Source organism: Ranitomeya imitator, chromosome 5, assembly GCF_032444005.1.
Source record: "Ranitomeya imitator isolate aRanImi1 chromosome 5, aRanImi1.pri, whole genome shotgun sequence".
In the NCBI taxonomy this organism is placed as follows: Eukaryota; Metazoa; Chordata; class Amphibia; order Anura; family Dendrobatidae; genus Ranitomeya; species Ranitomeya imitator.
In genome coordinates, this window is record NC_091286.1 from 275,446,112 (window position 1) to 275,468,100 (window position 21,989).

The following is a 21,989-nucleotide window of genomic DNA, read 5'->3' on the forward strand; positions in this document are numbered from 1 at the left end:
GAGGAGTGGCCTAATAAATAAAACCTTTTTTGCTCCCCCTAGTGGCCGGAGTGTGAAGTGTAATGTGTGCTGGTGATACCTGGTCAGAAGAACTCCTTTAGTGCCATCAGACGTACCATCACTCCCCTTAGTGGCAGAGCGACGTTACTGCAACGACCAGATCTCTTGGGCGCTGCATATTTATAGATAGATATATCTATAGATACATAGATATACTAAACATCAGGCTTGGTATTATCTATCTATCTATCATCTATCTTTTAACCATTTGTTGTATCTATCTATTTATTATCTATCATCTATGTAGCGTATCTATTATCTATCGATCGATATACCTATCTAGATATCTAATAAATAATAATCTTTATATAGCGCTAACATATTCCGCAGCGCTTTACAGTTTGCACACATTATCATCACTGTCCCCGATGGGGCTCACAATCAAAATTCCCTATCAGTATGTCTTTTTGAATGTGGGAGGAAACCGGAGTACCCGGAGGAAACCCACGCAAACACGGAGAGAACATACAAACTCTTTGCAGATGTTGTCCTTGGTGGGGTTTGAACCCAGGACTCCAGCGCTGCAAGGCTGCTGTGCTATCCACACATCTATCTATCGATAGATATATTTATGGATAGTTAATAGATACATAGATATGATAGATAGATATGATAGATCTATCTATCTATTATCGTTTTTGGCAAATAGCGGATCTGCCATTTTTTTGGGCGGATCCGCTATTTTCCCATAGACTTGCATTAGCGATGGATTGTGGCGGATGGTCGTCCGTTCCATCTGCCATGTGACGGATCCGTCAAAATTTGGCAGACGTCGTCTAGACATTGACGGACATTGTAACGTTTTTTGTCTACACCGAAATGGTGGTTCGCGATGGATCCATTGCGTCCGCCATTTCCTAGAATGGGCGCCTATGAGCGTCGGATCCGTTGCGATCCGTCATTTGGCAGGTCCGTTGCCCTAATCCCCTTTTTCAATTGAGCATGCTCCAAAAAGTAGATACTTTTCCCAGACAACCCCAAAACTATATAAACAGGACAGGTGGGCTTCATTCCTCAATGTGCCATCAAGCTGAGAAGAAGCAGAGAGAGAACACAGTGCCAGCCAGCAAGACAGACCTATATATTTGGCCTCAAAAGTGAAATCCGCACATATCTTCACAATATTCGCCAGTACTCCTTCCATCTCTGCCACTTTCTCTACAACCTTTCAAAGATGTGGTGTAAATACACTGTATATATAGTTTCCCAGTAGTTTCCAGTAGCCAGTCACATTTCCAAGTACTTTGTACTTTATATTACCCAATCACATTGAGATCCTCGGTTTTTAAAAAACGGATCCATCAAAAAAATGGTTCCAACGGATGTAAAAACGATCGCAACGGTTCTAACGGATCCGTTTTTTTTGACGGATCCGTCAAAAAAACGGATCCGTTACAACCGTTTTCTTAACAATTTTGACGGATCAGTCGATCCGTCACGATGTCGGAGCAGACTGACACCAAACAACCGAAGTGTGAAAGAAGCCTTAGTGATGACTTTCAGTCCTTTCCTACCTGTGTCCTTCATATAAAATCTCACCAGTCAAATATGTAATACTAAAGTTTCTATTGAAATATAATGATTTTTTGGAATGCTTACACTTATGGTCTATGTAGAAATAAAAATTACTTTATATATATTTTAAAGACAGACTATTTGACTCTAATTTTTCTAATATTTGTATGCTTGCTTCCAAATAAGGATCATTTTTTGGAATGCTTGTTAACCCCTTCCCGACCTGTGACACAGCGTATGCGTCATGAAAGTCGGTGCCAATCCGACCTGTGACGCATATGCTGTGTCACAGAAAGATCGCGTCCCTGCAGGCCGGGTGAAAGGGTTAACTCCCATTTCACCCGATCTGCAGGGACAGGGGGAGTGGTAGTTTAGCCCAGGGGGGGTGGCTTCACCCCTTCGTGGCTACGATCGCTCTGATTGGCTGTTGAAAGTGAAACTGCCAATCAGAGCGATTTGTAATATTTCACCTAAAAAAATGGTGAAATATTACAATCCAGCCATGGCCGATGCTGCAATATCATCGGCCATGGCTGGAAATACTAATGTGCCCCCACCCCACCCCACCGATCGCCCCCCCAGCCCCCCGATCTGTGGCCCGCTCCCCTCTGTCCTGTGCTCCGCTCCCCCGTCCTCCTGTCCGCTCCCCCCGTGCTCCAATCACACCCCCCCGTGCTCCAATCAAACCCCCCCGCACTCCGATCCCCCCCGTGCTCCGATCCACCCCCCCTGCACACCGATCCACCCCCCCTGCACACCGATCCACCCGCCCGCACACCGATCACTCTCCCCCATGCTCCGATCCCTCCCCCCCCGTGCTCCGACGCCCCCCCGTGCCCTGATCTCCCCCCCCCTGTGCCCTGATCTCCCCCCCTTATACTTACCGATCCTGGCGGGGTCCCGTCCGTCTTCTTCCCCGAGCGCCGCCATGTTCCAAAATGGCGGGCGCATGCGCAGTGCGCCCGCCGAATCTGCCGACCGGCAGATTCGTTCCAATGTGAATTTTGATCACTGTGATATAATCTATCACAGTGGTCAAAATAAAAAAACAGTAAATGACCCCCCCCATTTGTCCCCCATAGATAGGGACAATAATAAAATAAAGAATTTTTTTTTTTTTTCACTAAGGTTGGAGTTAGAACTAGGGTTAGGGGTAGGGTTAGGGGTAGGGTTAGGGGTAGGGTTAGGGGTAGGGTTAGGGGTAGGGTTAGGGTTTCGGTATGTGCACACGTATTCTGGTCCTCTGCGGATTTTTCCGCAGCGGATTTGATAAATCCGCAGTGCTAAACCGCTGCGGATTTATGGCAGATTTACCGCGGTTTTTCTGCGCATTTCACTGCGGTTTTACAACTGCGATTTTCTATTGGAGCAGTTGTAAAACCGCTGTGGAATCCGCAGAAAGAAGTGACATGCTGCGGAATGTAAACCGCTGCGTTTCCGTGCAGTTTTTCCGCAGCATGTGTACAGCGATTTTTGTTTCCCATAGGTTTACATTGAAATGTAAACTCATGGGAAACTGCTGCGGATCCGCAGCGTTTTCCGAAGCGTGTGCACATACCTTTAGAATTAGGCTATGTGCACACGGTGCGGATTTGGCTGCGGATCCGCAGCGGATTGGCCGCTGCGGATCCGCAGCAGTGTTCCATCAGGTTTACAGTACCATGTAAACCTATGGAAAACCAAATCCGCTGTGCCCATGGTGCGGAAAATACCGCACGGAAACGCTGCGTTGTATTTTCCGCAGCATGTCAATTCTTTGTGCGGATTCCACAGCGTTTTACACCTATTCCTCAATAGGAATCCGCAGGTGAAATCCGCAGTAAATCCGCAGGTAAAACGCAGTGCCTTTTACCCGCGGATTTTTCAAAAATGGTGCGGAAAAATCTCACACGAATCCGCAACGTGGGTACATAGCCTTAGGGTTAGGGTTGGGTTGGAATTAGGGTTGTGGTTAGGGTTAGGGGTGTGTTGGGGTTAGGGTTGTGGTTAGGGGTGTGTTGCGGTTAGGGTTGTGGTTAGGGTTACGGCTACAGTTGGGATAAGGGTTAGGGGTGTGTTGGCGTTAGAATTGAGGGGTTTCCACTGTTTAGGCACATCAGGGGGTCTCCAAACGCAACATGGCGCCACCATTGATTCCAGCCAATCTTTTATTCAAAAAGTCAAATGGTGCTCCTTCCCTTCCGAGCCCCGACGTGTGCCCAAACAGTGGTTTACCCCCACATATGGGGTATCAGTGTACTCAGGACAAACTGGGCAACAATTACTGGGGTCCAATTTCTCCTGTTACCCTTGAGAAAATAAAAAATTGCTTGCTAAAACATCATTTTTGAGGAAAGTAAAATGATTTTTTATTTTCACGGCTCTGCGTTGTAAACGTCTGTGAAGCACTTGGGGGTTCAAAGTGCTCACCACATATCTAGATAAGTTCCTTGGGGGGTCTAGTTTCCAAAATGGGGTCACTTATGTTGGGTTTCTACTGTTTAGGCACACCAGGGGCTCTGCAAACGCAACGTGACGCCCGCAGACCATTCCATCAAAGTCTGCATTTCAAAACGTCACTACTTGACTTCCGAGCCCCGACATGTGCCCAAACAGTGGTTTACCCCCACATATGGGGTATCAGCGTACTCAGGACAAACTGGGCAACAATTACTGGGGTCCAATTTCTCCTGTTACCCTTGAGAAAATAAAAAATTGCTTGCTAAAACATCATTTTTGAGGAAAGAAAAATGATTTTTTATTTTCACGGCTCTGCGTTGTAAACGTCTGTGAAGCACTTGGGGGTTCAAAGTGCTCACCACATATCTAGATAAGTTCCTTGGGGGGTCTAGTTTCCAAAATGGGGTCACTTGTGGGGGGTTTCTACTGTTTAGGCACACCAGGGGCTCTGCAAACGCAACGTGACGCCCGCAGACCATTCCATCAAAGTCTGCATTTCAAAAGTCACTACTTCCCTTCTGAGCCCCGACGTGTGCCCAAACAGTGGTTTACCCCCACATATGGGGTATCAGCGTACTCAGGAGAAACTGGACAACAACTTTTGGGGTCCAATTTCTCCTGTAACCCTTGGGAAAATAAAAAATTCTGGGCTAAAAAATTATTTTTGAGGAAAGAAAACGTATTTATTATTTTCACTGCTCTGTGTTATAAACTTCTGTGAAGCACTTGGGGGTTCAAAGTGCTCACCTCACATCTAGATAAGTTCCTTTCGGGGTCTAGTTTCTAAAATGGGGTCACTTGTGGGGGGTTTCTACTGTTTAGCCACATCAGGGGCTCTGCAAATGCAACGTAACGCCCGCAGAGCATTCCATCAAAGTCTGCATTTCAAAATGTCACTACTTGACTTCCGAGCCCCGACATGTGCCCAAACTGTGGTTTACCCCCACATATGGGGTATCAGCGTACTCAGGAGAAACTGTACAACAACTTTTGGGGTCAAATTTCTCCTTTTACCCTTGGGAAAATAATAAATTGCAGGCTAAAAAATCATTTTAGAGAAAATAAAATTTTTATTTTATTTTCATGGCTCTGCGTTATAAACTTCTGTGAAGCACTTGGAAGTTCAAAGTCCTCACCACACATCTAGATTAGTTCCTTTGGGGGTCTAGTTTCCAAAATGGGGTCATATGTGGGGGATCTCCAATGTTTAGGCACACAGGGGCTCTCCAAACGTGACATGGTGTCCGCTAATGATTGGAGCTAATTTTCCATTTAAAAAGCCAATTGGCGTGCCTTCCCTTCCGAGCCATGCCGTGCGCGTAAACAGTGGTTTACCCCCACATATGGGGTATCAGCGTACTCAGGACAAACTGGACAACAACATTTGCGGTCCAATTTCTCCTATTACCCTTGGCAAAATAGGAAATTCCAGGCTAAAAATCATTTTTGAGGAAAGAAAAATTATTTTTTATTTTCATGGCTCTGCATTATAAACTTCTGTGAAGCACCTAGGGGTTTAAAGTGCTCAATATGCATCTAGATAAGTTCCTTGGGGGGTCTAGTTTCCAAAATGGGGTCACTTGTGGGGGAGCTCCAATGCATAGGCACACAGAGGCTCTCTAAACGCGACATGGTGTCCGCTAACAATTGGAGCTAATTTTCCATTCAAAGAGTCAAATGGCGCGCCTTCCCTTCCGAGCCCTGCCGTGTGCCCAAACAGTGGTTTACCCCCACATATGAGGTATCGGCGTACTCGGGAGAAATTGCCCAACAAATTTTAGGATTCATTTTATCCTATTGCCCATGTGGAAATGAAAAACTGAGGCGAAAAGAATTTTTTTGTGAAAAAAAAAGTACTTTTTCATTTTTACAGATCAATTTGTGAAGCACCTGAGGGTTTAAAGTGCTCAATATGCATCTAGATAAGTTCCTTGGGGGGTCTAGTTTCCAAAATGGGGTCATTTGTGGGGGAGCTCCAATGTTTAGGCACACGGGGGCTCTCCAAACACGACATGGTGTCCGCTAACGATGGAGATAATTTTTCATTCAAAAAGTCAAATGGCGCTCCTTCCCTTCCGAACCTTACCATGTGCCCAAACAGTGGTTTACCCCCACATGTGAGGTATCGGTGTACTCATGAGAAATTGCCCAACAAATTTTACGATCCATTTTATCCTGTTGCCCATGTGAAAATGAAAAAAATTGAGGCTAAAAGAATTTTTTTGTGAAAAAAAAGTACTTTTTCATTTTTACGGATCAATTTGTGAAGCCCCCGGGGGTTCAAAGTTCTCACTATGCATCTAGATAAGTTCCTTGGGGCGTCTAGTTTCCAAAATGGGGTCACGTGTGGGGGAGCTCCAATTTTTAGGCACACGGGGGCTCTCCAAACGTGACATGGTGTCCGCTAAAGAGTGGAGCCAATTTTTCATTCAAAAAGTCAAATGGCGCTCCTTCCCTTCCAAGCCCTGCCGTGCGCCCAAACAGTGGTTTACCCCCACATATGAGGTATCAGCGTACTCAGGACAAATTGGACAACAACTTTAGTGGTTCAGTTTCTCCTTGTACCATTGGGAAAATAAAAAAAATGTTGCTAAATATAATTTTTGTGACTAAAAAGTTAAATGTTCATTTTTTCCTTCCATGTTGCTTCTGCTGCTGTGAAGCACCTGAAGGGTTAAAAAACTTCTTGAATGTGGTTTTGAGCACCTTGAGGGGTGCATTTTTTAGAATGGTGTCACTTTTGGGTATTTTCAGCCATATAGACCCCTCAAACTGACTTCAAATGTGAGGTGGTCCCTAAAAAAAATGGTTTTGTAAATTTCGTTGTAAAAATGAGAAATCGCTGGTCAAATTTTAACTCTTATAACTTCCTAGCAAAAAAAAATTTTGTTTCCAAAATTGTGCTGGTGTAAAGTAGACATGTGGGAAATGTTATTTATTAACTATTTTGTGTCACATAACTCTCTGGTTTAACAGAATAAAAATTCAAAATGTGAAAATTGCGAAATTTTCAAAATTTTCCACAAATTTCCGTTTTTATCACAAATAAACGCAGAATTTATTGACCTAAATTTACCACTAACATGAAGCCCAATATGTCACGAAAAAACAATCTCAGAACCGCTAGGATCCGTTGAAGCGTTCCTGAGTTATTACCTCATAAAGGGACACTGGTCAGAATTGCAAAAAACGGCCAGGTCATTAAGGTCAAAATAGGCTGGGTCATGAAGGGGTTAAAAAGCTATAGCCTTTTCCTTTACCAAACCTGTTGCTGCCTTCCAAAAATTGAAAATTTGTTGACCCGTTTGTCAAAAATCCATGACTAGTTCTGTGTGTAACTGTGTGTGGCTGGGTTGTGGAACCACTGTGCCAAAGCCCAAGGACCTGGAGGGGCGTGACTAGAGCTTCACCCAATCTGACCATGGACATGCAGCAGCTAACGAAAACGCGGTCCTTGGAGAGACAAGGGAGGTGATCCAGGTGCTACTCCAGGCCTGACCTTAGGTATATGGCAGCTGACCCCTAGGAAAGGGTAGCTGGGATGGCCCAGGAAAATGTCCAACAGATCGAGGCAGGCAGAGAAGATGACAGGAACCGCGGGCGCAGACAGGAGAGTCTGACAGAGCACTGACTTGGCTGCGATTGAGGAAAGCACTGGCGGGTGCAGCTGGCAAGGCTGTGGTTGAGGAAAGCACTTGCGGGTGCAGCTGACTCGGCTGCCGTCGACGAAAACATTTGAGGGTGCAGTAGGCTAGGATACAAGTACTGGGACCTGAGAACTGACAAGCGTGTTAGGAACAAACTCACAACATTGCACAGGCACCTCCATGTTGGACGAGGCGCTTTAAATAGTAATAGACCTCCAGCTATTGGCTGGGGACACCTCAGAGGAATGTGCGTGGCCCCTTTAAGAAAGAGGAAGAGTGCGCACACTCTAAGCACAGTGTCTGGAGACCTGCTAGGAGTGCACGCACCCCAGGCAACAGACATGGAAGGAGCAGGACTGGAACCTCGGCGGTGAGTACTCTGGTTTCTCTGCAGGGAGAGAAGGACTGCAGGCAGAGATGCAGGAGCTAGACTGTGTACATCACTTGTGTATAAATATTGGAATGGCAGGAATCTGCCCCACAAAAGAGAACATTTTTACTTTTTTAAAATGATAAAAAGTGTGTCAGTTCAATGTGTTATCACCAATTACTATCTATTTACCCATAGCCATATACACACTGTATGCTGAGCTCACTTTGACATTATTAAGGTTGTGTTGATGACATGAAAGCACTCTCATCAAAGTTTGTAACCTCTTAATAAATTGTAATTATGATATTTAATAGCACTGTGTACTTACAATTGCTCATTTTATCTTTCTACCCAGTTAAATATCCTGTTTTCCATTTTTTTCTATGACATCACTAGATAAAAAACTAACGAAGTCCTTCTATTCCTTATGTAGAAATAGGAGGTCTATTTTCTGGATATGTGTCATGAGTCACTGCAAAAGTCAGGACTTGGTCAGGCAGCAGCTGGGTCAAGAGGAAGAATGGAATGATTTATGCACTCAAAATATACATTCTATTTCAACATAGAGCAGAGAAAACGAATTACTGGGCAGAAAGTCAAAATGAGCAATTGTAAGTACATGGTGCTATTGAATATGATGATTGCAATATATTAAAAGGCTAAAAACTTTGATGGGAGAAGTGCTTCTCTAAAGAAGGCAGTCCTAGGAGACCTCAGCAGAGTTATATATATATTTTTCAGGGCAGTTGAAGGCATTGAAGAACTTGGGATTTACTGCAAATCACTTCTCTGAAAAAAATAATTTTGGATGAAAATTTGGCAAGGCTAAAGAATTACATGTTTTTTTAAAGATTTGTTCATCTCTATTACAGTTATATGAAAAAGTTTGGGCACCCCTATTAACCTTAAGCTTAATGTTCTATAAAAAATTGTTTTTTTTGCAACAGCTATTTCAGTTTCATATAATAACTGTTGGATGCAGTAATGTTTCTGCCTTGAAATGAGGTTTATTGTACTAACAGAAAATGTGCAATCTGCATTCAAACAAAATTTGACAGGTGCATAAGTATGGGCACCCTTATCATTTTCCTGTTTTAAATACTCCTACCTACTTTTTACTGACTTACTAATGCACTTTATTTGGTTTTCTAACCTCATTGAGCTTTGAACTTCATAGCCAGGTGTATGCAATCATGAGAAAAGCTACTTAAAGTGGCCACTTGCAAGTTGTTCTCCTGTTTGAATCTCATCTGAAGAGTGGCATCATGGGCTCCTCAAAACAACTGTTTAATGATCTGAAAACAAAGATTATTCAACATAGTTGTTCAGGGGATGGATAAAAAAGGCTGTCTCAGAGATTTAACCTGTCAATTTCCACTGTGCGGAACATAGTAAGGAAATGGTTTCATTCTGGTTTCACATTCTGTTTTAATTCTGTGTATGTCTTTTCCCTCTCCACTCACAGTCATTATTTGTGGGGGGCTAATCTATCCTTTGGGGATTTTCTCTGAGGCAAGATAGTTTTCCTGCTTCTTTCTTTAGGGGTAGTTAGCTCTTAGGCTGTGACGAGATGCCTAGGGAGAGTTAGGAGCATTCCACGGCTACTTTTAGTGTTGTGTTGAGCTTAGGGACTGCGGTCAGTACAGTTACAGTACAGGTACAGTTCTTGTTAAGGCCAGAAGCGGCAGGCCAAGAAAAACATCAGAAAGGCAGAGAAGAAGAATGGTGAGATCAGTCAAGGACATTCCTCAGACCACCTCCAGAGAGCTGCAGCATCAACTTGCTGCAGATGGTGTCACTGTGCATCGGTCAACTATACAACGCACTTTGCACAAGGAGAAGCTGTATGGGTGTTGTGAATTCCGCTCTTGGGCTCCCTCCGGTGGTTGTAAGTGGCACTTTTGTGAGTTCTGCTCTTGGGCTCCCTCTTGTGGTTTCTAGTGGTATGGCTGCTCCTTGGAGTTAGCTGTCATCAGCTGCCTCCACTTATCTTCTCTTCTGCTCGGCTATTTAGGTCTGGCTCTGTCTTCAGCCAGTGCCACTTGTAAATGGTTCCTGGTTGGATTCACATCTCTTTGGAGTTGCCTGTTATTCTGACCAGTTCAGCTAAGCTAAGTTTTTGCTTGCTCTTTTCTGTCCATAGATTGTGGACTTATCCATTCTGTGCTTTCTATGTTTGTACAGCTTATCAGTGTGAATTAATTCTGTCTTGCTGGAAGCTCTGGGAGGCAGATTTGCCCTCCACACCTTTAGTCAGGTGTGGAATTTTTTTTGTAAACTCTGCGTGGATTTTTGTAGTGTTTTATACTGACCGCACAGTTTTCCATCCTGTCCTATCTATTTAGCTAGACTGGCCTCCTGTGCTCATCCTGGTTTCATTCTGTGTATGTCTTTTCCCTCTCCACTCACAGTCATTATTTGTGGGGGGCTAATCTATCCTTTGGGGATTTTCTCTGAGGCAAGATAGTTTTCCTGCTTCTTTCTTTAGGGGTAGTTAGCTCTTAGGCTGTGACGAGATGCCTAGGGAGAGTTAGGAGCATTCCACGGCTACTTCTAGTGTTGTGTTGAGCTTAGGGACTGCGGTCAGTACAGTTACCATTTCCTTCAGAGCTCGTTCCATGTTGCTCCTAGACCACCGTATCATAACAATGGGAGAGTGATGCGAAAGAAGCCGTTTATGCAAGCACGCCACAAACAGAGTCGGCTGAGGTATGCAAAAGCACATTTGGAGAAGCCAATTTCTTTTTGGAAGAAGGTCCTGAGGACTGATGAAACCAAGATTGAGTAGTTTGGTCATACAAAAAGGCGTTATGCATGGCGGCCAAAAAACAGAGCATTCCAAGAAAAACAATTGCTACACACAGTAAAATCTGGTGGAGGTTCCATCATGCTTTGGGGCTGTGTGGCCAATGCCGGCACCGGGAATCTTGTTAAAGTTGAGGGACGCATGGATTCCTCTCAGTATCAGCAGATTCTTGACAATAATGTTCATGAATCAGTGACTAAGTTGAAGTTACGCAGGGGATGGATCTTTCAGCAAGAAAATGATCCAAAACACAGCTCCAAATCTAATCAGGCATTCATGCAGAGGAACAATTATACTGTTCTGGAATGGCCATCCCAGTCCCCAGACCTGAATATCATTGAACATCTGTGGGATCATTTGAAGAGGGCTGCTCTTGCTTGGCGACCATCAAACTTAACTGAACTGGAACTGGAATTGTTTTGTAAAGAGGAATGGTCAAAAATACCTTCATCCAGGATCCAGGAACTGATTAAAAGCTACAGGAAGCGACTAGAGGCTGTTATTTTTGCAAAAGGAGGATCTACTAAATATTAATGTCACTTTTCTGGTGGGGTGCCCATACTTATGCACCTGTCAAATTTAGTTTGAATGCAGATTGCACATTTTCTGTTAGTACAATAAACATTAATGTGTCCAACAGTTATTAGATATATGAAACTGAAATGGCTGTTGCAAAAAAACAATTTTTATAAAACATTAAGCTTAAGATTAATAGGGGTGCCCAAACTTTTTCATATAACTATATTTAAAAATGAATATCTATTAACATTTTCTTCAGTTATTTATGTTTTCTATTCCTGGAAAACTCCTTTAAAGGGATTGTGCTACAAGCAAAAGTATATTTTAATAAAAATAAACTCCACAATTGGATGCGTTTACAAAAATGTTCCTGTGCTGAGATAATCTTATGAATGTGCCCCTGCTGTGTACTGTGTAATGGTCGTGTCTGTCCGTACAGGGACATGGTCTGATCATATCACTGGTCCTGGGCAGGGGAGGAAGCAAAAGAGGATACAAGCATTACAGCACGGGATCACAAGTTCTTCTTTCCTTGAGGTAAAATATTGTTTAAAAACAAGCAGGGAAATGTTTTACATTACAGAAGGAATCATCTGCGACCCTGTGCTGAAATGTCTAGTTTATTTTGCTTCCTCCCCTGCCCAGGAGCTTATCTCAGCACAGGGACTTTGTTTTTTAACCACATCCAAATGTGTAGTTTATTTTTATTTCAAGATCTGTTAATTAAAATGTACTTTTTTTGTGGCACGACCCCTTTAGCTTAAAAAAAAAAAAATGAAAATCTGTTGTAAAGCAGAATATTTGTGCATTTCAACTTAAACTAAAAAAATGGACGTATATTTCAACATACGGTACTTATTGGAAAAGAATAAGAAACTAGACATCACAATTGTCAGATTTTCGGTCTTTGGCAATAACATCTTTATATAGGTACACATTCTATGGGATGCCCTAGGAATGGAGATATTTTTGTATAATGTAAATGATCTTAAAGGGAACGTGTCACCTGAATTTGGCGGGACTGGTTTTGGGTCATATGGGCGGAGTTTTTGGGTGTTTGATTCACCCTTTCCTTACCCGCTGGCTGCATGCTGGCTGCAATATTGGATTGAAGTTCATTCTCTGTCCTCCATAGTACATGCCTGCACAAGACAAGATTGCTTTGCGCAGGCGTGTACTATGGAGGACAGAGAATGAACTTCAATCCAATATTGCAGCCAGCATGCAGCCAGCGGGTATGGAAAGGGTGAATCAAACACCCGAAAACTCCGCCCATATGACCCAAAACCAGTCCCGCCAAATTCAGGTGACAGAGTCCCTTTAATTACCTTTTTCATGTCCTCATATGTCAAGAAAAGTATGTCAAAATCCTCCTTGCGCTGGTACCAGTCCCTTACATGATCAAACCACGAGCCACTTGCGACTGTAAAATAAGATAAACTTTATCACTATAGAATTTGTAAATACATTAACAGTTTACAATTTTGATGATCACTCTTGAATTAAATTTGAGGGCTAATCTACAAATTAGAAACTACCACTTTGTCAGCAGGCACTATAGCGGAAACAGTGACCATCTGCAATTTGTTGCCAAAAAAAGACTTCCAGGTAATCTGTCACCGGTCTTAGGCTACCCATATCAGATCAGCATAATGTAGGGGCAGAGACCCTGGTTCCAATATGTAATTTAATCATTTATTTGGCAGTTTTAATAAGATCACTGTTTTATCTGCAATTCTACCAGTCCTCTGAATACTGAGGTCCTTATAACCCCACCCGATGATTAAAAGTCTTCTGTGTACACTTTGCATAGGCAGAAAGCTGCTAAACAATAGTGGAGGGGTGGTTATAAAGAGCTCATGAATATGGAGAATTATATGGGAGAAGGTTTAATAGTCCTCTAGTGATAATCTCCTTCTGATTAGACAGTGATTTTATAAAACATACAGTAAGTTGCCCAGTAAGTGAATCATCGCTGACATCGGAGTCTCTGTCTCTACATATGCAAATTGCCTCTTCAGAGAAAAAGAAGACTTAACTCTATAGCGCCACCTGTTGGAAGTAGCGGTCCTACAAGTCACAATCAACCCTTTAATGAGTCGTGCAATATGACTATATAGTGGGTAAAATAAGTATTTGATGCACTGCTGATTTTACAAGTTTTCCCACCTACAAAGAATGGAGAGGTCTGTAATAATTATCGTAGTTACACTTCAACTGTGAGAGACAGAATCTGAAAATAAAAATCCAGAAAATCACATTGTATGATTTTGAATAATTAAATTGCATGAAATAATTATTTGATCACCTGCCAACCAGCAGAAATTCTGGCGTTCACAGACCTGTTAGTTTTTCTTTAAGAAGCCCTCCTATTCTGAACGCATTGCCTGTAATAATTGCACATGTTTGAACTTGTTACATGTATAAATCACAACTTTCCACACAATCAATCACACTCCAACCTCTCCACCACGGCCAAGACCAAAGAGCTGTCTAAGGATGCCAGGGACAAAATTGTAGATCTGCACAAGGCTGGGAATGGCTAAGCATTTTGGTGAAAAGGCAACAACTGTTGGAACAATTATTAGAAAATGAAAGAAACACAAGATGACTGTCAATCTTCCTCGGTCTGGGGCTCCATGCAAGATCTTGCCTCATAAGAGAAGTATGATTTTGAGAAATTTTGGTCAGGAATCAGTTCAGAACTACATGGGTGGACCTGGTGAATGACCTGAAGAAAGCTGGGACTGCAGTCACAAACTATAAGACTAGTAACACAATAAGCCATTATGGATTAAAATCCTGCAGGGCACGCAAGGTAACCCTGATCATTCCAGAATACGTCCATGCCCATTTGAAGTTCACCATTGACCATCTGGCTGATCTAGAAGGGGCATGGGAGAAGGTCAGGTGTCATCTGAGCTTTTAGGTATGAACTCCACTCCCCGTGTTTGGAGGAAGAACAACTTCCCAACCATGAAGTATGGTGGGGGAAAGTCATACTTTTGGGGTGCTTTTCCGCAAGGAGGACAGGATGACTGCACTGTATTAAAGGAAAGATGTGGTCATGTATCACAAGGTTTTGACAAACAAGCTCCTTCCCTCAGTAATAGCATTGAAGACGGGTCGTGGCTGATTCTTCCAGCATGACAATGACCTGAAACACACAGCCAGAGCAACTAAGGAGTGTCTCCATAAGAAGCATTTCAAGGTTCGGGAGTGTGCTAACCAGTCTTCTGACCTGAACCCAATAGAAAATCTTTGGAGTGAGCTGAAACTCAATGTTGCCCAATGACAGTCCTGAAACCTGAAAGATCTGGAGAAGCGCTGTATGGAGGAGTGGGCCAAAATCCCTGCTGCAGTCTGTGCAAACTTGGTCAAGAACTACAGGAAATGTCTAACCTATTTCATGCAATAAAATGCAAATTAATTATGTGAAAATATAATGTGATTTTTGGGATTTTTTTTATTTTTAGATTCTGTCTCTCACAGTTGAAGTGTGCCTACGATAAATATTACAGACCTCTCCATTTTTTGTAGGTGGGAAAACCTGCAAAATCGGCAGTGAATCAAGTACGGTACCTATTTTCCCCAATGTAAACAGCATATTCAGTATGTGTATATGTTATAGTCTGCTTTTATTTTTTTATTATTTTCTATTTTGTGTACATAGTAATGGGGTCCCCATGGTGCTAAAGATGCTAATATCATTTAGAGATATGCCTTACAGCAATACCAGGACCATACGAGGCAATAGACTGGGGATACTCATTGACTGGTGAGCGTATTTAAATATTAATAGTACAACAAAAAAAATCTACTTAAAATGTATGTTCAACTTGAATGCTTTAATTAACTAAATATGTAATGTTCTGAGGACATGTTCCCTATAATTGAAAATTGAATGCCTGATCTTTAAGGAAATCCTTGTGACATATTAGCACAAAGTGGCACTGTTTCTCACAATATATTACAACTCATTCACATTGCGATGTTATATCGCTAAAAAAATGATGGTCATTGTAAAAATACCTTGTAGCAGTAACACTGATTCTGCAGATACTTTTAGATAATTTCTCATCTATATAACCCTTCAGTTTATATGACCGTAAAATCTTATGGAATATGAATAGGAAACATTCCAGGGACAGCTGTCATATAAACATACATATGCCTATGGTTTTTTCATTTGCATTTGAGGCTTCACTCAATTTTCATATTCTACAAGATTTGACTAATAGTACAGTGCTGCATGTAACACTACTCAATGTAAGTCGAATCACAGAAGTAAATGAAACCTAAAATTTACTTTCAAAATACCTTTAGTGTTTGCGCTCATTTTGCATATATAAAGACTAGTTAATTTAAAAACTGAAAACAAAAAATGATTATCATTGCATTGCTTATAATCACATGAAAAACTCATTCTTTGCTTCTACATTACCTTTCCCTGATATGAAGAGGTGTATAAATATTTCCCAATCTATTGCGGATTCTAAAATTGGATTCATTTTGTAAAAGTGGTAGTATGACGCAAGGACATCTTTTGGGCTTCGACTCACATATATAATCTGAAAATAAAAAAACAAAAATCTGAACTTTTGATTTTATGGGCTTATTTATTATTTAGTTAATAAATGTTCAATACGTTATGCAAATATTTCTTCATCAGTTAATAACTATTTAAAACAGAATATAAAAGCCATATAGAACAGGGGCGTCAAACTGCATTCCTCGAGGGTTGCAAACAGGTCATGTTTTCAGGATTTCCTTGCATTGCACAGGTGATAATGTAATCACCTGCAGATGATTCCAGCACCTTGTGCAATGCTAAGGAAATCCTGAAAACATGACCTGTTTGCAGCCCTCGAGGAATGAAGTTTGACACCCCTGATATAGAAGACTTTTATATGCTAACATAGAAGAGTTAGTTAGGTTCCAAACTGCATTAGGTGTTTTCTTTTTTGATACAGGAACAGAAAAATGATACAGAGTTCAACTTTATTTCTTAGTTAGACGAGTATTGATGAGTGCAGAACAATCACTAGTAGATCAATCTGTCCCCATCAGAGGCGTAGCTAGTAGGGTTGAGCGACTTTTACTTTTATAGGATCGGGTCGGGTTTCACGAAACCCGACTTTCTCAAAAGTCGGGTCGAGTGAAATCGGCCGATCCTATAGAAAAGTCGGGGTCGGGGTCGGCCGAAACACGAAACCCAATGCAGTGCAATGGGATACTATGGTTCCCAGGGTCTGAAGGAGAGGAAACTCTCCTTCAGGCCCTGGGATCCATATTTAAGTGTAAAATAAAGAATTAAAATAAAAAATATTGCTATACTCACCCTCTGACGCGCCCTGGTACTAACCGGCAGCCTTCCTTCCTTAGAATCAGCGCGTGAAGGACCTTAGATGACGTCGCGGCTTGTGATTGGTCGGGCGACCGCCCATGTGACCGCTCACGCGACAAATCACAAGCCGCGACGTCACCGAAGGTCCTTCAAGCGCTGATTCTTAGGAAGGAAGGCTGCCGGAAAGAAGCAGGGTACGTCTGAGGGTGAGTATATTCCTATTAGGTATATACTCACCCTCGGACGCGCCCTGCTTCTTTCCGGCAGCCTTCCTTCCTAAGAATCAGCGCTTGAAGGACCTTCGGTGACGTCGCGGCTTGTGATTGGTCGCGTGAGCGGTCACATGGGCGGTCGCGCGACCAATCACAAGCCGCGACGTCATCTAAGGTCCTTCACGCGCTGATTCTAAGGAAGGAAGGCTGCCAGTTAGTACCAGGGCGCGTCAGAGGGTGAGTATAGCAATATTTTTTATTTTAATTCCTTATTTTACACTTAAATATGGATTCCGATACCGATTTCCGATATTGCAAACATATCGGAACTCGGTATCGGAATTCCGATACCAGATTCAGAAGATCGCCGACCTCATGGCCGACCCCACACAGGGGTCGGGTCGGGTTTCATGAAACCCGACTTTGCCAAAAGTCGGCGACTTCTGAAAATGGCCGACCCGTTTTGCTCAACCCTAGTAGCTAGGGTTTTGGTTCGGGGGGGGGGCGAAACTTCTGAGTGGGTCCCTAACCAGGTAACCTTGATTACAACTCGGTGATGCGCCCTAATAGTGGAGGAGAACCTCAGCAGATGACAGCGCTGTTACTGAAGATAATCTCTATATAAAGACCAATATGGATATTACCGCCATATGGTCAGTGATAGATACCAGTCCTACAGAACATATAAGAGATCACAGCACAGTTACAGAGGAATTACTGCTGACATCCTTTCTGATGACGATTGTTCATTTTTCCCATCTTTTCCATTTGGCCCAGACCGACAACTTCTTCCAGCCACAAGTCGTCTGCAGAGAATACAACAAATACACATTTCACTTCTCATATTCCAGCCATCCCCATCTATTCCCATACTGCACAAACTCCTCATCCTGCTGATACCCCAATACTGAGCCCCTGCTCCCGAATGTGTCCCTATTACTGCCCCTGGTACCCCAATACTGAGACGCTACTGCCGTATGTGTCCCTATTACTGAACCTGATACCCCGATACTGAGCCGCTGCTGCCGTATGTGTCACTATTACTGCACCTGCTGTGTGGTTCTCTGTGCCCTCTAAATTCTAAAGCACCCCTCTATAATATAGTAATACTGGGTGCAAGTGCCCTAGAAAACAGTGCCCACATTTTGCCCCTAGAAATTAATATTGCCCTGTGTGCCCCTTTGACAGTCAAAGTAACCTGAGTTCCCCTATAACAATAAGTGCCCACTTTACATTTAACCCCTTTACCCCCAAGGGTGGTTTGCACGTTAATGACCGGGCCAATTTTTACAATTCTGACCACTGTCCCTTTATGAGGTTATAACTCTGGAACGCTTCAACGGATCCCAGTGATTCTGACACTGTTTTCTCGGGACATATTGTACTTCATGATAGTGGTAAAATTTCTTTGATATTACCTGCGTTTATTTGTGAAAAAATGGAAATTTGGCGAAAATTTTGAAAATTTCGCAATTTTCCAACTTTGAATTTTTATGCAATTAAATCACAGAGATATGTCACACAAAATACTTAATAAGTAACATTTCCCACATGTCTACTTTACATCAGCACAATTTTAGAACCAAAATTTTTTTTTGTTAGGGAGTTATAAGGGTTAAAATTTGACCTGCAATTTCTCATTTTTACAACACCATTTTTTTAAGGGACCACATCTCATTTGAAGTCATTTTGAGGGTCTATATGATAGAAAATACCCAAGTGTTACACCATTCTAAAAACTGCACCCCTCAAGGTGCTCAAAACCATATTCAAGAAGTTTATTAACCCTTCTGGTGCTTCACAGGAATTTTTGGAATGTTTAAATAAAAATGAACATTTAACTTTTTTTCACAAAAAATTTACTTCAGCTCCAATTTGTTTTATTTTACCAAGGGTAACAGGAGAAAATGGACCCCAAAAGTTGTTGTAAAATTTGTCCTGAGTACGCTGATACCCCATATGTGGGGGTAAACCACTGTTTGGGCGCATGGCAGAGCTCGGAAGGAAAGGAGCGCCATTTGACTTTTCAATGCAAAATTGACTGGAATTAAGATGGGACGCCATGTTGCGTTTGGAGAGCCCCTGATGTGTCTAAACATTGAAACCCACCACAAGTGACAACATTTTGGAAAGTAGACCCCTTAAGGAACTTATCTAGATGTGTGGTGAGCACTTTGACCCACCAAGTGCTTCATAGAATTTTATAATGCAGAGCCGTAAAAATAAAAAATCATATTTTTTCACAAAAATGATCTTTTTGCCCCCAATTTTTATTTTCCCAAGGGTAAGAGAAGAAATTAGACCACAAAAGTTGTTGTGCAATTGGTCCTGAGTACGCTGATACCCCATATGTGGGTGTAAACCATTGTTTGGGCGCATGGCAGAGCTCGGAAGGGAAGGAGCGCCATTTGACTTTTCAATGCAAAATTGACTGGAATTGAGATGGGACGCCATGTTGCGTTTGGAGAGCCCCTGATGTGCCTAAACATTGAAACCCCCCACAAGTGACACCATTTTGGAAAGTAGACCCCTTAAGGAACTTATCTAGATGTGTGGTGAGCACTTTGACTCACCAAGTGCTTCATAGAAGTTTATAATGCAGAGCCGTAAAAATAAAAAATCATATTTTTTCACAAAAATGATCTTTTTGCCCCCAATTTTTATTTTCCCAAGGGTAAGAGAAGAAATTAGACCACAAAAGTTGTTGTGCAATTGGTCCTGAGTATGCTGATACCCCATATGTGGGTGTAAACCATTGTTTGGGCGCATGGCAGAGCTCGGAAGGGAAGGAGCGCCATTTGACTTTTCAATGCAAAATTGACTGGAATTGAGATGGGACGCCATGTTGCGTTTGGAGAGCCCCTGATGTGCCTAAACATTGAAACCACCCAAAAGTGACACCATTTTGGAAAGTAGACCCCCTAAGGAACTTATCTAGATGTGTTTTGAGAGCTTTGAGCCCCCAAGTGTTTCACTACAGTTTATAACGCAGAGCCGTGAAAAGAAACATTCTTTTTTTTTCACAAAAATGATTTTTAGTCCCCAGTTTGGTATTTTCACAAGGGTAACAGGATAAATTGGACCCCAAAAGTTGTTGTACAATTTGTCCTGTGTACGCTGATACCCCATATGTGTGGGGGAAGCACTGTTTGGGTGCATGGCAGAGCTCGGAAGGGAAGGAGCACCATTTGGAATACAGACTTAGATGGATTGGTCTGCAGGCGTCACGTTGCATTTGCAGAGCCCCTGATGTACCCAAACAGTAGAAACCCCCCACAAGTGACCCCATATTGGAAACTAGACCCCCCAATGAACTTATCTAGATGTGTTGTGAGAACTTTGAACCCCCAAGTGTTTCACTACAGTTTATAACGCAGAGCCGTGAAAATAAAAAAAATCTTATTTTTCCCACAAAAATGATTTTTAGCCCCCCACATTTTTATTTTCCCAAGGATAACAAGAGAACTTGGACCCCAAAAGTTGTTGTCCAATTTGTCCTGAGTACGCTGATACCCCATATGTTGGGGTAAACCCCTGTTTGGGCGCACCGGAGAGCTCGGAAGGGAAGGAGCACTGTTTTACTTTTTCAACGCAGAATTGGCTGGAATTGAGATCGGACGCCATGTCGCGTTTGGAGAGCCCCTGATGTGCCTGAACAGTGGAAACCCCCAATTATAACTGAAACCCTAATCCAAACACACCCCTAACCCTAATCCCAACGGTAACCCTAACCACACCCCTAACCCTGACACACCCCTAATTCTAATCCCAACCCTAATCCCAACCGTAAATATAATCCAAACCCTAACCCTAACTTTAGCCCCAACCCTAACCCTAACTTTAGCCCCAACCCAAACCCTAACTTTAGCCCCAACCCTAACCCTAACTTTAGCTCCAACCCTAACCCCAACCCTAACCCTAGCCCCAATCCTAACCCTAGCCCTAACCCTAGCCCTAGCAGTAACCCTAGCCCCAACCCTAGCCCTAGCCCTAACCCTAACCCTAGCCCTAACCCTAGCCCCAACCCTAACCCTAGCCCTAACCCTAACCCTAGCCCTGATGGGAAAATGGAAATAAATACATTTTTTTAATTTTATTATTTTTCCTTAACTAAGGGGGTGATGAAGGTGGAGTTGATTTACTTTTATAGCGATTTTTATATCGGATTTTTATGATTGGCAGCCGTCACACACTAAAATATGCTTTTTTTATAGCAAAAAAGATTTTGCGTCTCCACATTTTGAGACCTATAATTTTTCCATATTTTGGTCCAGAGTCATGTGAGGTCTTGTTTTTTGCGGGACGAGTTGACGTTTTTATTGGTAACATTTTTGGACACGTGACAGTTTTTGATCACTTTTTATTCCGATTTTTGTGAGGCAGAATGACCAAAAACCAGCTATTCATGAAATTCTTTTGGGGGAGGCGTTTATACCGTTCCGCGTTTGGTAAAGTGGATGAAGCAGTTTTATTCGTCAGGTAAGTACGATTACAGCAATACCTCATTTATATTTTTTTTTATGTTTTGGCGCTTTTATACAATAAAAGCTATTTTATAGAAAAAATAATTATTTTGGCATCGCTTTATTCTCAGGACTATAACTTTTTTATTTTTTTGCTTATTATGGCGGCTCGTTTTTTGCGGGACAAGATGACGTTTTCAGCGGTATCATGTATATTTATATCCGTCTTTTTGATCGCGTGTTATTCCACTTTTTGTTCGGCGGTATGATAATAAAGCGTTGTTTTTTGGCTCGTTTTTTTTTTTTCTTACGGTGTTCACTGAAGGGGTTAACTAGTGGGACAGTTTTATAGGTCGGGTCGTTACGGACGCGGCGATACTAAATATGTGCACTTTTATTGTTTTTTTGGTTTTTTTTAGATAAAGAAATGTATTTATGGGAATAATATTTTTTTATTTATTTAGTAATTTTTTTTTTTTTTTTTTTTACACATGTGGAAATTTTTTTTTTAACTTTTTTACTTTGTCCGGGGGGGGACATCACAGATCGCCGATCTTACAGTTTGCACAGCACTCTGTAAGATCGGCGATCTCACTGACATCGCTGCA

General features: G+C 42.2%; 1 protein-coding gene across 2 annotated transcripts in view; it reads right to left on the reverse strand.

Moving 5' to 3' along the window:
- Positions 1 to 21,989, reverse strand: part of LOC138637469 (amine sulfotransferase-like) — a 177,833-nt gene that overhangs the window by 26,092 nt on the left and 129,752 nt on the right. For both annotated transcript variants that reach the window (XM_069726182.1, XM_069726183.1), the window contains exons 4-5: positions 15,804 to 15,930; positions 12,688 to 12,782 (exon numbers count right to left, since the gene is read on the reverse strand). In XM_069726182.1, the coding sequence (XP_069582283.1) occupies positions 12,688 to 12,782; positions 15,804 to 15,930 (222 nt within the window). The remainder of the gene's footprint in view (positions 1 to 12,687; positions 12,783 to 15,803; positions 15,931 to 21,989) is intronic.